The sequence below is a fragment of the Platalea leucorodia genome, assembly GCF_965183815.1.
Source record: "Platalea leucorodia genome assembly, chromosome: 2".
NCBI classification, from domain to species: Eukaryota; Metazoa; Chordata; class Aves; order Pelecaniformes; family Threskiornithidae; genus Platalea; species Platalea leucorodia.
In genome coordinates this window covers 87194410-87212199 of record NC_138824.1, presented here as the reverse complement: position 1 = coordinate 87212199, position 17790 = coordinate 87194410, and the positions used below count along the sequence as shown (strand labels likewise).

The 17790-nt window shown below is 41.5% G+C and overlaps 1 protein-coding gene across 4 annotated transcripts in view; it reads left to right on the top strand.

The window, feature by feature from the left end:
- The window catches only part of APOO (apolipoprotein O), a 32650-nt gene extending 20790 nt beyond the window's left edge, over positions 1–11860 (top strand). For 3 of the 4 annotated variants that reach the window (XM_082304659.1, XM_082304658.1, XM_082304661.1), the window contains 2 exons: positions 7924–8019; positions 11034–11860. In XM_082304659.1, the coding sequence (XP_082160785.1) occupies positions 7924–7992 (69 nt within the window). In that variant the 3' untranslated portion in view covers positions 7993–8019; positions 11034–11860. Of the gene's footprint in view, positions 1–7171; positions 7356–7923; positions 8020–11033 lie in introns of those variants that run through there. The other variant, XR_014227474.1, reaches the window with a different exon arrangement.
- Positions 11861–17790: the final 5930 nt, after the last annotated feature.

Below are 17790 nucleotides of genomic sequence, written 5' to 3'. Positions count from 1 at the left end.
ACTATTTGCTTATATGTTTGTGTGTGTTAAAGCGGTGTATATTAAGACTTTATATTAGATTTTTAAAAATACATATATTTCTATATAAAACCACAGACAGGTTGAGGTTGGAAGGGACTTCTGGAGGTCATCTGGTCCAACGCCCTGCTCAAGCGGGGCTACCTAGAGCTAGTTGTCCAGGACTGTGTCCAGGTAGCTTTTGAGTATCTCCAAGGATGGAGACTCCACAACCTCTCTGGGCAACCTGTGCCAGGGCTCAGTCGCCCTCACAGTGAAAGAGTGGCTCCTGACGTTCAGAGGGACCCTCCTGTGTCTCAGTTTGTGCCCACTGCCTCTGGTCCTGTCACTGGGCACCACTGGAAAGAGCCTGGCTGCGTCCTCTTTGCACCCTCCCTTCAGGTATTTCTACACACTGATGAGGCCCCCCCGAGCCTTCCCTTCTCCAGGCTGAACAGTCCCAGCTCTCTCAGCCTGTCCTCACAGGAGATGCTCCAGTCCCTTCGTCGTCTTTGTGGCCGTTTGCTGGACTCTGTCCGGTATGTCCATGTCTCTCTTGTACTAGGGAGCCCAGAACTGGACATGGTATTTAAACTTTGTGGAGTTGGTCAAACATGATACACGACTGTAGTGAATTGTAGGGTTTTAGTTTTGTATATCTGTAATCGTTTGCTTCTACAAATTTCTAGATGTTATGACTGGATAGTGATGTCCAATAAAGCAGTACACAGTGACATCATTACATGAGAGCAAATATTCATAAATACTCCCCCCCAAAAAATCCGAAATAAGATTCTATTTTACTGCTTCAAATGCACCTTGCATTCTACAAAATGCTAGCAAGTTTTAAAATAAGTGCTATGTGATTGATTAATGATATTAGTTGAAGATTAGCATTGACTTGTGAAGAAATGGGAAGTTGTTTTAATGAATCATTATGTTATGTAATGTCTTGATCATAATTTATAACCTGCCTGAAGCTTCTGGAGTTAAGTATCTTAATGACGTTTTTGTCTTTTATCTACCAGACGTTTCTGTTAGCCCACAGGAGCAGGCTCTCTTTGTAGTTGTACCTCTCTGATACAGATAAGCAGGCTGACTTCTAGGAAATATATGTAGATGGCTCCGTGAAGCAGAGTGTAAGAGACTAGAGAACTATGCATGTTGATTAAATGTGTGCCAGGGAGAGCCTGTAGGGTTTTTAGGGAACTTTTAACTGCTACTTAAAGAAATAAAAGTTCAGGTGTGTAACGTAAAGCTTCTGTGGGTTTAGATTCACTTCTAAACTCACTGCATCTTTGATTCCTGATTTCTAAACAACTACGCTTGTTCTGTTGATACAAACTGCTGCCCTAGCTGCAGACTGCTTCCCATCTCTTATTTTAGTTGTTTAATGTAGCCTGGCAAAACTAACAGGTGATTTGAAAAAAAGCTTTGAACCAGCAGAAAGGCTTGGTCTTTTACTGCGGACCTCCTGATTGAGCCATAGCTCACAACCGGTAAGAGTGCATACTAGGTTGACAGTGATGTATGGCTTCTGGATTGTTGTTAACCAGAAGTCCTATCTGACCAGCAGATGGTATTTTCAGCCCGGGGGCCTAAAACATAAGAGGGATAGCCACTGAGAGGGAGATGTTTTGGAGAGACAATTGCACTTGAATAGACTGCAGGTATAGGACTGAGTTCCCTAGGTAAGTCTAGGTGTGGGACTAGTTCCAAACAAGCTGGGTTGGAGAAATGCTCATGTGTCCTGTTGGTTGCCGAGTCTTATGAGAGTGGAGACGTTCATCAGTGGATACCCGTCCTGTATTGGCCCGAGGCACTTCAGTAAATGCATTTGTGTAGCTCTTTGAATAAACAAAGGTTAGTTAATCATACTGTACCTTTCCTAAAACCTAGGCTGTCAAAAAGTATCTCAAAAAAATAGGCAACATTAAAATATTTCAGAAAGACAAACTGACAGCATCAGTAAAAATTAGCTGAGCTTTTTATTTTATTGTGTCCCAGGCTTTCAAAAGGAAAAATGTGGTTGTTATTGGAAGGCAAAAACTTTTGAAGCTTTCATCTTATTGTAAGGCTTATTCAAGCACTTGCTACCTCAGCAGAAAAACAAACGACATGCAAAATTGCAGAGACTACTAAGTAAACACACTTCTTTCTCTTCCTCCTTGCAGAATCTTTAAATCACACCCCTTAGTTGCCAAAATATGTTATTTGCACAAAGGAGTGAAATGCCATTGAATGGTTTCTTCCTAAAGGTCATCTAATTGATCAGATATTGTTAGCGTTAACTCTTGCCATTTAACTTCATGGATTAGGCAAGATAGATAACAAAAATCGAGTGACTCAAATGAAAAAACACTACGCACTTGATGAAATTGCCTGCATTTCCGACGTTTGGTGATGTCTGACCACTGGAGCATACAGCCTCAGTGTTTCTTTGTCCTCTGAAGTTGTTGAAGAGAATGTATTGTACCCCTGGTGTCTGGAGAAGCTAAGCAGCAGTTGTAAAAAATCACATGCTTTCAAAGTCCCTAGAATATGGACTGAGAAGTATTTCTAATGGAAGAAGTCTGCTCTGAAACTTCCTTTTGGTGAAGCAGCATAAAATACATAGTTGAGAATTTGCAGGAGGGTAGGGGTGGGTTTGGGTTTTTTTGTTTTGTTCTTTTTGGTTTAGTTGTTTGGGTTTTTTTGCTTGTTTTTCTGTTTGTTTTTTTTTAAGATAGTGTTAGGATGTTCTATCAGGATGTGGTCAATTGCAGTTGTTAATGAAAACCTCTACCTTTCTTTATGCATATAAGCACTGGTGTGTCCCTAACATGAGATGCAAGAGGTGAAGTTTACCCTAGAAAAACTTTTTCAGTCTGTCTCTAATACTGTGTGGTTGTACTAGTACAAAAAAGTACTTTTTGTTCATACAGATTATTAGATCCACCAAATCAGTTATCAACTTTTCCAGCAAAATAATTTCTGTTACAAATATAAGTTGCATTTTTATTGGAGCTTTTACTGATACAGAAGTGTCACGGAAGAAAATAAATACTTCTAACTATCATGTACTAAAATTGGCAAAACATTCTAGGATAGATCATGGGACTTCTGTCTTAATTTAATAGCCCTGTGACAGAATTGGGTTGTTTTTGTGTATTTATTTCTTATTGTTGTACTAGGCAGCTAGATTCCTTAACTAGTGAAGGCAAATATAAATGTTATTCTTGAGTTGTTGTTACAGCAGATGTAACCCATTTTGTGGAACCATGCCAGAGCAAAAAATGGGGGTTTTTTTGGTTTTGTGATATTCACTCTAGCATTTTCCTGTTGCTACACAAAGGATTCTTGCAAATAGTCAAGCAGTATATGGGTGGCTCTTCTTGGCTTGTGTTGATTTGTTATGTTGCTCATAAGTTGTGTGATAGTCATGGGTACCACAGCTGTGCATAACTTCATGTTTGTGCAGCAATATGTCACTAAAATAGATGTGGTATGTTAATTTTCTGAAGGTTTTATGAAACAAAAACCTGTGCCAAATTGAGGTCATATCAACTGAAATCTTAAGTTCTGCCAAGAAAGATGAATTCCAGGACCTACTGCTGCTACATTTCAAAATGCTGTGGCTGGAGCCCCTCCATAGGGCAAGTCGGTCTGATAAGGTTTTGAATAGGCTGTTTACAGTGTAGCATTCTGGTATCCTGAAGCTGGCTTGTTGAAGGAGCCAGCTCTTCAGGATGTCAGGATGAAAGCCCTCTGCTAAAACTACACAAGTACCATAAGTAAAAATCAGTGCTCACATTTTTTTTATTTCCAGAAGGATGAAACATTTTCCTAATAAGGGACAGCAGGAGTAGTTATTCAGCTTCTCTATACTTTATCTCGGTATTAAGTGGACAACTTTTCTACTTCTTCCTCCAGGTAGAGGAGATGGTAGAAGAAATGTAACCATCTTGTTGAGGGGCCAGGAGTATTTTAAGGGTTTTATCTTCTGAAAATCTTTTGCTTACTTGAGTGATCTTTACTCATAGGAAGTAATTCCACAAAAATCAGTGGAATTGGTGTGAACATTTATATTATCAGGTTGTAAATCCTTAGGGGAAGCAATAGTGAAATGGAAGATGTGTCCCTCAAACCTTGTTTATCTTAAACTTAGTTTGCAAAATTTGTAGGGAATCATACCAACTTATGCCTCTATGCAGTTTTTTGGAATGATGCGTCTGAAACCCTTTTGAGTAGCCTTAGGTGGCATCAAACTTTCATTGCTGGGGTTTTGCAATTTATGAAGGCTAATACCCTGCATTGCCTTCAGCTGGTCTTTGTGAGTAACTGGTCCCTCTGCTCTGCACAATAATGTTCATGCGAGATCATCTTTTTCTACATTTCTTTTCTACGCTTTTTTGCCTTCCAGTGCCTACAAAAGTGTTGAACTAGCTGAACTCTTAAGCCAGTGAATTGCAGCTTCCTATTTTTTTTCTTGTCCACAGTGATCTGTTTAATACTGGCTGAGTTTATCAGCTTTAATATCTGTCCTTTGGTCAGAGAGATGGATGAACCATAGCAGCTTGAGGATTTTGTGCAACAGCATAAACTTAAGCACTGTGGTTTTCTATGCAAAGGATTATAACTTCTTTACAGAAAACTGCTTAAAGATCAGTCTTTCAGAGCCACAGTTCAATACATACCACCTGTAAGTTTCTAACAATCGGATCCTGTTTTGTCATTCAGCTCATCTGATGTTTATTTTCATTGAAATGCAGCCTTTTTGCCCTTCCTCTTCTGCCTCTGGTTTCGATACTTCCATGATTTATACTGTTGTATTGTGCTGTAGAGTTGTTAGCTCTCATACTGTAATGACTTTATCTTCAAGTGACAAGGGCATGTGTTATGGCACCAAGTCACTTAAACCCAGGTTTGTCTTTATTCTAAGCAATGCATTGCAAACAAAAGAGGACAGAAGAAAAGGTAAATTATTAATCTGTGAACCCAGATGAGCCTTTGTTTTTCTTTTGCAGCTGTTGTTTTTTTCTGGTGGTCAGACTCTACCTTTCAAGAGTTTTCCATAAGCATAAGAGAGATGTATATCTACCTTTAGAGTTATAATTTCTAAGGTTAGGTGCCAGTGTAAAAGGGCCTGGCCATCTGCAAGGCTTTCTTGGAGGGAGCAACAGAAACTAACTTCTGCATCAGGCTAGGCTGTAACGTGAGAAAAAAGCCACCTCATGTTTGTTTTTTTGACATTAGGCTGGGTTGCTTTTGGGCATTTTTCTCTGTATGGAAGGAAAATTTTCACAGAAATCATTGCTTTTTTTTTTTTTTTTTTTAAATTTGTCATTTCATGTTGAGGTCTCAATGTATCTCTGTTAGATACTGTGAGCTAAGCTGGGGTGTCTTTTAACCACTCGTACTGAAACGTTACAAAAAACATTGTGTACAGTCCCCTTAGTTTCAATATTATTTTCAATTTCAAATAATGATTTTTTGAATTTTTTTTAATCCCGTGGAATCCCAATGTATTGAACACTTTGCTAGTGAATGTGTTACGGAGATTTCTTATCAGTTGCCTTTCGGTTGAAACTGTCGGATGCGTAAGAATGCTGCAAAATTTTTCCCCTTCTGCTGTGAGATAGAGCTCTGATGAGTGAACTCTCTGGCCACCCAGATCTATTATGGGGTGGTTGTGTTGAGCCAGAAAGTAGGAAGACCGTCTTGAATATGTGCTTGCTTCTAATTATGAGAGGGTATCATGGCACAGAGGCAGCCTGTCTTCTGGGTCATTGATCTAAACATGTTTTTTGCTTCTGGTCTGATTTTGAGCGTGGGCTGGAAGGGACCTTAAAGATCATCTAACTCCAACCCCCCTGCCATGGGCAGGGATGCCACCCACTAGACCAGGTTGCTCAGAGCCCTGTCCAACCTGGCCTTGAACACTGCCAGAGACGGGGTGTCCACAGCCTCTCTGGGCACCCTCTTCCAGTGCCTCACCACCCTCTGAGTAAAGAATTTTTTCTCAAAGGACGTCCTTTTCTGGCTACCCATATTACTGCTTGATCAGTCTCACTCAGGCTCACTGTTTATGTAGTGGGCACATAGAGTGGATGGAGTTAAAAGAACTTCTTAATTGCTAATTCAGCAAATGAGTTTGTGTGAGGAATGACAGTTTAGCGGTGGATTGGCTTGAATTAAATAACTTGGGCTTAATAGATCTAGTGAAGACAAGCCCTGTGATGAGATCCACTGAGCTCACAGAAACAAAGGAACTGAGCAAGACCTCTGTTTTCCTGTACATTTGTGTGTCTGTGTGTGTGTTGCTTTGCTTTGTTTTGTTTTTTTCTTCCTCCTCTTTCAGGACAAAAAAAAAAAAAAGCTTACCTAGATGGCATTTGCTTTTTACAAGTTAAAACAAGCAAGTGAAAAAACATAGAACTCTCTGTGAACAACTTATTTTTAGTTCATTTGTTCAGGATTGAGTAATCCCTGAGATGAGGCATTGTGAGTCAGATTATTCATTATAAATTGTAGTAAAATGTCGTAACTACGAGTTCCTGTACAGGAAAATTACGGAGTACATCATTATTTTGAAATGGGTGTGGTTTGTGGATGTGATTTCCTACACTATGAAATATCTGGGGTAGTGATCAAAGCAAAATGGGTTTTTGAAAGAAAGAATTACCTTTTAAAGGTCTTGCTAGGCATATTTTGAATAAGAAATTTAAGAATTATCTTCATAATTGAATCTTGATGTATTGAGTCCATATCTCCAGCACGGCATATGCAGGGTCTCATAGACTCGGTGCCTTATTCATAGTGTTTAATTTGTGTTGGGACATAAATTTGACCCATCCTGTGAAATGTTTGTGTTTTCTTGTCTCTTCTGCCTTCTTTTGTTACATTTTCCATCATATTTAAGTCATATCAGTAAAAATATCTTTTTAGAATAAAAAGAAAATACCATTTAATTTCATGTGTAGAGTTTAAAAATAATTGAGGCTGGGTGCGACCTCTGATCATTTCATCCAACCCTCTGTTCAAAGCAGAGACAGCTTCGAAGTTAGATTTGGTGGCTCAGGCCTTGTGCAGTCAAGTGCTGAATATTCCAAAGGATGGCGATTCAAAAAGTTCTCTGGAAAACCTGCTCCAGTGCTTGATCAGTGGTGTGATACTTTTTTCTTCCCCCCCTTAGATCTAACAGAAATTTGCCATGCTCCTGTGTCCTTCGCTCTGTGTCCTTTTGATGTGAACTTCGGAGAAGAGCCTAGCTCTTCCAAATATGTAAATGCCTACTAAGGAACTGTGGATAGCCGTTAGGTTCCCCCTGTGTCTGGTCTTCTCCAGACTGAAGAGATCCTCATCTCTCAGCTGTCCTTGTATGTCATGTGCTTCAGTCCCCTAGCCATGTGCGTGGCCCTTTTAAGTACTTTTTTTATTGATACCTATTTAAAACTATAATCAAATGCCTATTAGTTATAGCATACTTGGCAAATAGACCAGACACTCTAACAAGCCTCTCTTCGTTCTTTGATTTCTATCATTTATTTTGGGGAAAGTGTGAGAACACTCTCTCAAAGGATATGTACTAAAAGAGACCTATTGTATGAATCCACACAGAATTCAGAGAATGCAAAACAGCAACTACTCTGTGGGAATTCATCCTCTGTTATTAGTGCAGGCAAAATGAGTCAATTAAAGCATTTCTGTTGAACTACTTGTTCTTTCAAATCCTTTAATTGCTCAGCTAACTACCGGAAGACTAAAATCTAGAAACCGTTTGGGAGAAGATCATATTTGAATATAATATACTGAATTAGTCTTGTCAACCACTTGATTTTGCAAGAAGTTTTTGTTTCAGCTTTTGAAGAGGGTTTCTGTTCTAGCAAAAACACTAAGCATGGATTGCCTCAGTTGAAATTTTGTGCATATTTTTCCCTCCTCAAGGGTGATGCAGATGGTGACAAGCCCCTGGAAATCCATGCTGCTTCAAATGAAGAGCGAGCCCAGAAGTAGAACACCAGCTCACTTGGCATCAAACAGGTAAAGGATAAAGACTGATAACAGTATGTGGCTACAGCAGCAAAATAACCTGGAAAAGCTGCACATTTGCAAGTTTGACTTGTGGTTATATTCTTCATATTGATGAAGGAAGAGGGGAAGAGAGGTAACAATTTGATTCATCTTAACATTTCTCAAGAATATGTGTGCTCCTTAACACTATTTAACTTATCTGAAGTCTTCATCTTTAGAGGATAGCAAGTAAATGTATGTCACCTTCCCAGGGTTCTGAGTTAATTTAGCAAGGCCTTGTTAATGTATTGTGTTTGTTTTTTTTTTTTCCTTCTTTCCTTTCCATTTCTGCACCCTGTACCAAAATCCTCTTTGCCGCCTTTGTCACAGCTGTGCAGGTATGAAGGAGGGGAAAGAAACCTCTTTCCTACTGATGCGTTTTATCTAAAGATTTGTCAATGCTAGGGTACAGCGTTATCTTACAGCCTGTAACAGTCCACGAGGTGCCTGACCTTTCATGTTGATGCACCTCCCTAATGAGACATGTTTCATCAGTTGGGAATGAATGATGGAGGAAATGGAGGCAGCGTTTCCCAGCTCTCCAAGCCAGAAACTCAAGTTGACATGCCACTTTTGTTTCTGACTTGGCCACTGGGCTGCTTTCTAAACTCAAGCAAGTCCCGTGGTTGGTACAGTTTCTAGAAAAGCAAAACAAAAACACCTTCTCAACTTTTCACAGATGGTTCAATTTCATAGGACAAAAATTGCACTGTATTTGAGGCTTATTATTACTAATGATAATGTGATTGGACATAATTTAGTACAAAATCAGATGTCTACTCTGCTATCAGTTGATAAAGGATGTCTTTTCTGAACGTGTTTTCTAGTTGCCTGTCTTTGCCCTATACTATTTTCACATTATGTTAAAGACTTATTTTTCATCAGAAAGTAATCCTAGCATTGTAGGGACTCCTCATTATTTTTGTATGCAGTGTTCCATTTACCGGTAAAATTGTTCTTTTCCTAACTGCCAACTGTGTAAATAGAGTCCGGATTTAGAAAACTGCACCAATTTTTTCTTCCATGCATCATCACCAGTGACAAATGTTTGCAGATGTGATGGAACGCATGCATCTGCTGAGCAGCAGCGTTCCACTGTTACACGGTCAGCTTTAAAAGCAAAACTAGTTTCTAATGTTGTGTTTCCCTTAAAGTGTTTTTAATTGTTATAGCTAATTCTTACAAGGGCAAAAAGGTATGTTAGCTGGCTGATTTACTGCGTACATTAGTTTTTCCTTCAGACATATGAATATAAAGTCTTTAAGAATACGTGTCTTCCAAGTATTTTATAAAATAGCCATGTAAAATAAAAAAAAAAATAGGAAGAACAGTTTTGCTTTGAGTAAAGATACTCAACAGAACCAAGAGGAAGAAAAGCTTCTGTAAAATTTGCTAAAATATTGTGCTTATTGTGAACTAGAACAGAGCTACTAAATGATAAAAAGCTGGAAAAATTAAACTTTTTCTTTATGTGGGACACTACAAATATCAAGGTTCATTACAAACAGAAACCTGTAAACAGCTTTTATTTTCTTTTAGCATTTCTTACTATGTGAATATAATTTCTGGTAGGTCATTATTCACTTTTTGAAATGCCAGTGCTTTTTGCTTAAGGCACATTTTCTTTTTAAGGGGGGGGTGGGGGTGGAAGGAAAGGAAAGGAACAAAGCTGTCAGGAAGACTTATACTAAAGTTGGTGTCAGAGCCTTTGTCCTCAGGTTTTTAATCATAAATATGCTCATGCTATATAAGTAGGTTTTGAGGAAAACCTCACTAACAGGTAGTGTCTCAGATATTCTACTGTCTTCCTTTTTAAAGAGTTAAGATAATTGCTCAGGTGCTTAAAGTACCTGGGTGCTGCTGATTTTGAAATATGCTTGTTTTGCCATGTGTTTCTAGAGGAGATACATTAATGGACTTGCTAGATTTTTGACCTAGAGCAACCAGATGGTGAAAGTTCAATTCAGTATCAATTTTCAGCTGTTCTGCGGGGGCAGCGATTTGTTACTTCTGCTTGAAATCAAACCCAGTTATTTAACTCCATACCCAAGTCCAGATGTTTTGTTGGATTTGGGTGATCCCAAAGGTTTGAGAACGCTGTTGTGATCTTTGAAAAGACATATTTGTTTACTCTGAATGAGGTCAGTCCTGAAAGTCTCACTGTATTTTCAACTGTTGGCAATATTCCTAGTTGAATCTGGTTACTAAAATAAATACAATCTCATTTTCCTCATAAAGATTTGCCACAGCATGGGTCTCTGAATTGTGAATGGTCAGCCAAGGACAAAATCGCTTCGGGTTGGAGACAGTAACATATTTCTCCATTCCAAAAAAAAGCAGCATTGCACCTCCTTTATTACAGTATGTTTGTCATCAATAATTATATGTAAAATACAGCTCAAACCACATCCCATCGTGGGAGAAGCAGGCTTTAATTTTATCCAGCTGTTGTGCTGAAGAGTTGCACGGAAGTGACGTGGCTTTGTGTTTTTTCATGAAGATAGCATATCTCATTTTCACTCTGTTGAGGTTCCATATTTATGTAATTCCATTTCTTCAAGTTAAATTACCCTAGCTTTACACCAGAGCAAATGAGATTAGCAAGAAGTCCAACTGATGGGAATTAAAAAGAACTTTTCTATTTGAGAAAGTTGGTTTATTACACAAGATTCCAGTTGGTGTTTTGTTGCTATGAAGTGTTCTTTCTCTTTTATATTTCCATACAGCTCAACTGTAGGAATCGAGTTCTCTAGAGCAGACCTAATCATTAGTGGTCTAATGTCAGTAATATGAAGAGTTAAATCTCTTTACTAGAAGTAAATTGGTGTTGAGAATTTTCTTTGATGTGGCAAGTTGATCAAAATCTCTTTGAGGAACAAAGTTTTAATTGCACTTTGACAATGGAAAGAAAAGGCCTATGATATTTAATTTTGCTTTCTCCCTCCCTCTCCCCCTTATCCTCTGTCCCCTTTCCTTGGTTATAGGTGAACAAAAAATATAGATATAAGCAACAATTCCCCAAGGAAAAGAGGAAAACCATCTGAATCCATTTTGAATTTGAATGTGACTAATCTGCCTTCTGCCTCAGGAAAGACTGACGGTGTGCTGCTTGGGCTTCTGGTATGGAATCTGTGAAAGGACACTACATGTTTTGGGTCAGTCTTGAGACCTTGTCCTCAATTCTGCAGCGGGACTCAAGTCTGCCCACGCTTGTCCCATTGCAGGATCAGCATTGCAAGTAGCAAGTCTTGTAATTCCTTGGTCTCTTGTTATTATTTATATATAAAATAAAATTTCAGTTACACAAAATGGCCCTGTTTTTTTCCCTCCTCTTATCTTCTTGAAACTCATGTATGTGACATTTGCACAATCTGTGAAAGGTTCTCGAGGTGCTGTTGACAATGCCTGCATTTTTTAACAGTGAGGAAAAGCTTAAAGTAGCGTGATGTTTTGGCTAACATTAGCTAATAGAATTACGAATGAGAACAATTACAATGACTCTTGTGTTTTGTCTGAGTCTCCCCCTCCTTTCTATACAAATCTTCTGCCTCATCAGTGCCAGCGGGAGGTATATAATGAAGCATCTGTGAGTTCCTGTCTAGTAGATGGATGGGAATGGAGCTGTTAATGTTTGTTCTTGTTTTTGCCTGAATGCACAGCTCAGTGGGAAGCAGAAAGCTATGGTGGTGGGAACCAGCTATAGAATAACTTGGCTGTTTCCTTATTCCCAGCTAGGGGAGGGGAGGAAAAAGTGAAGCGAAGGGAAATACAAAAGGATTTCCAGCATTTTGAAATCTTTGCACAATAAAACCCTTTCATCATTTGTTGCCATTTCCATGAGTCTCTCTTTTGGGGCACGATGCTTCACAAGTTACTGTAATCCAAGTAGCTCAGAGCATTTAAAGCTCTATTGGTGAGTCTTAAGTGTTCCTAAATTAATCAGTGAATATGAGGACTGGGGAAAGGATGGAATTAAATGTGTGCTTGTATGATACGTTAACTTTCTGCAAAGAACAGGGAAGAAAATAGAAAGTAAACGGTATTCAAAATGCTTTTAAATGTCTTTGTTACTACTTGGCTAGGTATTCTGGCTGACTGTATTCCACAAACTTTTAGAGAAAAACAGGCAGACCTTGGCAATGCAAATACCGGTCTGTGTGGGCATTATAAAACAGGCCAACTCTTTTTTAATACAGGCATAAGGCATGTGGTTGCCTCAGGCAGAAAAACAGTTCAATACATGTTTTTATGATTGTTTTAGGCTGGTAAAGATGGATGTTGATTTAGCAACGGGAGCAGAGTTCTTCCGTGGGGTTTGGGAGGTGTGTGTCTCTTGTTTTTACTTTAAATTTGCCAACATAGTTCAAACAGGCTTGGGAGGATCAAAGTAGTGTTTTTGTCAATAGTGGAAAGGAAAATTGGGAAATACCGGTCATAGCTGTAACTGCTCTGTTACACCACTGTCGCAATACAAGCGTAGATTTGTTTCTTCCATTAAAGATAGTCTTTCACTTCTGCATTGTCATGTCCTAGAGAAAATGATTACCATTGAGTTAGCAATACAGATTTAGATGCCTGTATTTTTTTCAGTAATATTTGGCATATGCCACATTAGCATTTAAGAACATAATTACTTGATAATTTGGGTATTTTCACCCCTAGACTGCACCAAGATGTGCTTTCCTCATTCTCCTTTTTGATGCCGTTGTTAGCCGTTCTGTTTCTTTTTACTGAAGTGAAACTTTTCATGTCCAGTCTGTTTCATTAGTGTCGTGGTTTAACCCCAGCCAGCAACTGAGCACCACACCGCCGCTCGCTCACTCCCCCCGGTGGGATGGGGGAGAGAATCAGAAGAGTAAAAGTGAGAAAACTCGTGGGTTGAGATGAAGACAGTTTAATAGGTACAGCAAAAGCTGCGCACGCAAGCAAAGCAAAGCAAGGAATTCATTCACTCCTTCCCAGTGGCAGGCAGGTGTTCAGCCATCCCCAGGAAAGCAGGGCTCCATCACGCGTAACGGTTACTTGGGAAGACAAACGCCATCACTCCGAACGTCGTCCCCCCCGCCTTCTTCTTCCCCCAGCTTTACATGCTGAGCACGACGCCATACGGTACGGCATAGCCCTGTGGCCACTCTGGGTCAGCTGTCCTGGCTGTGCCCCCTCCCGGCTTCTTGTGCACCTGGCAGAGCATGGGGAGCTGAAAAGTCCTTGACTGGTGTAAGCGCTACCCAGCAACAACCAAAACATCAGTGTGTTAACATTATTCTCATCCTAAATCCAAAACACAGCACTATACCAGCTACTAAAAAAGTTAACTTTATCCTGGCTGAAACCAGGACAATTAGCTAATCCTCGTTCAAACACAACAACTTTTAATCTTTGTTTACATATGTATGTGTGTGCATGTTTAAAAAATCCTGGGTTAAATAAGTATCACTTGATTTAAATGCTTTTCACTTGATCACATCTTCATACTGCATATTTACATTGCTGCTTAAAACCATCTCAAATGATAGACATCAAAACAGAATGCTTTTATCTAGCAGGAAATGACTGCCTTGGAGCACCTGCATACACATGTGATGAAGAGATGGTTCCAAAATGTGAGCAAGATAGCTCTAACTGAAATCCTTTCCTTATGTCTTCTGATTTTTTACAAGTACAGGAAATAAAAAGTTTCATGCTGGAAAAGTGCAAGAGATTGTAAACATTCAACTCACTTGACACAGACTTTCCTAATGAGCAACAGGAGAGCAGTTGACCACTGTTCATATATATGTGTACGTATGTACACAGATGCATGGAACTAATTCGTGCATGCACGTGTTATCTTTTGCCAGACTTTGCCTGTGGGTATTACAACATAAGCTAAAACCGGTATATTCCCCACCCAAATTTCACGTCAACAGTTTGGTCATCCTTCCACTCAAAGCCTTTCGGCATGGTAACTGGAGTCTGTGCAACTGAGGAAACAGTGTTCTCATCTCAGCATCCTTGGCCATAGTGGCCATTAGCATAGACTCATAGAATAGAATCATAGAATCGTTTAGGTTGGAAAAGACCCTTAAGATCATTGAGTCCGAATGTTAACCTATCACTGCCAAGTCCACCACTAAACCATGGCCCTAAGCATCATGTCTACCTGTCTTTTAAATACCTCCAGGGATGGAGACTCAACCACTTCCCTGGGCAGCCTGTTCCAGTGCCTGATTACCCTATTGGTGAAGAAATATTTCCTAGTATCCAATCTAAACTTCCCCTGGCGCAGCTTGAGGCCATTTCGTCTCATCCTATCGCTTGTTACTAGGGAGAAGAGACCGACCACCACCTCGCTACAACCTCCTTTCAGGTAGTTGTAGAGAGCAAGAAGGTCTCCCCTCAGCCTCCTCTTCTCCAGGCTAAACAACCCCCATTCCCTCCGCTGCTCCTCATAAGACTTGTGCTCTAGACCCTTCACCAGCTTCGTTGCCCTTCTCTGGACACGCTCCAGCACCTCCATGTCCTTCTTGTAGTGAGGGGCCCAAAACTGAACACAGTACTCGAGGTGCGGCCTCACCAGTGCCGAGTACAGGGGCACTATCACCTCCCTGGTCCTGCTGGCCACACTATTCCTGATACAAGCCAGGATGTCATTGGCCTTCTTGGCCACCTGGGCACACTGACAGCTCATGTTCAGGCGGCTGTCAACCAACACCCCCAGGTCCTTTTCGGCCAGGCAGCTCTCCAGCCACTCCTCCCCAAGCCTGTAGCGTTGCATGGGGTTGTTGTGACCCAAGTGCAGGACCCAGCGCTTAGCCTTGTTGAACCTCATACAATTGATGTTGACCCATTGATCCAGCCTGTCCAGGTCCCTCTGCAGGGCCTTCCTACCCTCCAGCAGATCGACACTTCCACCCAACCTGGTGTCATCTGCAAACTTACTGAGGGTGCACTTGATCCCCTTGTCCAGATCATTGATAAAGATATTAAACAGATCTGGCCCCAATACGTTGGGGCCAGGTTGCAGTGCTCTCTCTTAAAAATACCATCTTTAAACTCTGCAGCATGTGAAAATTGTAGGACTGGAGATCATGAGGTTGGCCTAGGCAGCCCTCAGCGCTGGGATGACAATTCCTGTAGGTAGTGTGTTAGTTGTCTGAGTAAAAGTGGACAGCGTAGCCTCTCCTTTTGCTAGAAAGAGCATCGCCAACCTGGAATAATCCTTTTAGCCCAGGTAAATATGCACAATCTTGCAGCCTTGAAGAACAACACAGTATTGTGCCACAGGTGTTTATTGCAAAAATCTGGGTTAGATTCAGTGCTCTATCTATAGAAGGCCCCAGACAAAGAGTTGTTAGCCGAGGTTGTAACTGACATGTTTTGGAGCATTCTTCATTGCATCTGTCACCTCCGAAGGGAGCTATAACTGCAGTGCGATAAAGAGCAAGATTGATAGGGAGGGAATCGTATTTTAGACCTAGAGAAAAGAATGCCCTGGGAGTTGAAGGGGCTTGCTACTGCTACTGTTCATTAGCCCTGGCAGAAAAATCTGTGTGAGCACATTCGCTTCAGAACAAGTATGAACTCCTGCTGCATGTGTTTCTTTTTCTCTTTTTTTTGTTTTGTAAAGGTTATTTCCATACCTTCCCATAAATCCCAAGCTCCCTCTAAAGCCAGTTTTATCGTAATAAACTGCTATTGACAAGGAGCGTTTCTGTTCTCCAGGCGAGCTGGGGAGGCCTGCACAACTCCTGCTGGACCTTCCTGGATGTAGCATCTCAAAGCAGGGTCATCTATTGCACCTGGATGGCCTGGCAGCTGGCTAGGTCAGCCCCACTGCGGAGTGTTTTTGACAGGTACAAAAGCTTCTTGTTTACAAGGAAAACCTCTGACAACAATATCTTAACTACAAAGCAGCTGTTTTAGCAGGAAAAAGATGTTTCTACTTGTGTAACAACCCCCTGTCCTCTTAAGTCTGGACCATTAGCTGATTCTGGTATTTTTTGACTGTGTATGGTTCTGAAATTAACGGCAGCTAATAGCTTTCTCAAGGTCTCTCTGGAAGCAACATTGGTATATTGATGCAATTGTGGTGTTTTCTCCTGTTTCATGTCAGTGAAGTTCATTATTGGCTATCTCTGGTTAAAGACCAAAGTCTGATTCGGATTTTCGTCTTGTCTTGAAGTTCATGGATTGCACCAGAATGCTGCTGTCACGGCCATGTTTTCAAGCTGGTGTTCCTGGTAGCTGTTGCATTTGTGTTGAAAGGTAGAGAAGTCAAAGGTGGGCTCAGCACGTCTCACAGCTGGTTACTAATCGTCTTCCTCTAAAAATACCTATTTCTGCATGGGAAATGGAGCTACGATGCCTGCACCAGACGAAGCTGTCAGGCTCTCTTGACTCCTCCTGGCCTTTTTTTCTTGGGTGCATTTAAAGGTCTAAATCTACCAACTAACACACAAAGCCAGTCAGCCATGTGGGCCGTGTCCAGCTGTGGCGGGTAAGCTGGATGCAGTGGTCCATCACCAGGCCCAGTTACTGAGGTGTGATCTTGTTATTGGTAAGCTTTGCTGGATCTTCTGGAGAGGAAGATGGATCCCGGGTGACTGGCTACTGTGTGCCCGGGCATAGCCATGCAGCAGCCTGAGCTGTGCTTGGACTCACGATCCCAGAGTCTTTGTGCCCACCGTGAAAACAGCAGTGGGGGCAATGGGACAGCTTGGTCAGGGAACTTCTCTTTTTGTTTATAGTGTGAATATAAACCTGCACAAGACTCAGTAATTTAGTTTGATAGAGACTAAAGCCAAAGGATGTGCTTTACCTGTAGTCTGAGTGTCCAGATCTTGGTCGGCAACACTAACCTAAAGTTCGTAAGACAGTGCCATGAAGTAACAAGATGGGTCACTTGCTACAGGCTTTTTGGCAGACAGGGCAGATGCTGTGTCGGGAAGGCTGTTGCTGTGGTCCTTCACCACTTGGGTTCATCAGTCCTACCCAGGGAAGACGGCCTGCAGCTCTGAGACCGCTGTGCAGAGGAGCACTGGAGGGCTGTGTCTGAGCACCTCGTCTTGTCCCAGGGGCTTGCTCGGCGTGCATTTAAGGTAGTAGTGACATCAGCAGTGGCACGCCTGAATATAAGAATAACCTCAAGAGGAGAACCTCATTTCTTCCTTCTTTGGCCGTTATGGTGTGAAGGCTACAGAACCATACCACCTCCCCTACTGAAATCTTTCAAAATCTGGTGTTGTGTGTCCCACTGTATCCGAATCTCCGAAGACCAAGTCTTAACCTGAACTATCTTCACTGAGCTCCAGGGCGCAGCACCCGTGTCTTTGATGAAGTAATCTGTTTCTTTGAATTGAAAATGAGCCACATCCAGCACTCGGCCGGGCGTGCTGAGGTGCCCTGCGAGCCTGCTGTGCCCCCGCTCCGCAGGCAGCCGACTCGAGAGGCGGAGGAGGGAGGAGGGACGCCCTGAGCAGAGGTGCACGGTGATGCTCCCTCCGTGCCGACTGACAGCTTTACCTGAGGGGCGTAGAAAAGCTCTCTCATTTTCCCAGCGATGGGTGGGGGACGCTGAAGCACGAAGCCAGAAGAGTCTTCGTGGCTGCACGCACGCACCAGCTAGGGGTCATAGGCAGGCAGCTGCGGCGGCAGCCCTCACCACCACAGTTTTATCCCCTTTACTTTCTTTTTTTGTCGTTAAAAATTGTCTACAGAAACATGCAGGGTTAGTGTATCAACCCACAGTGAAAGAAAAGG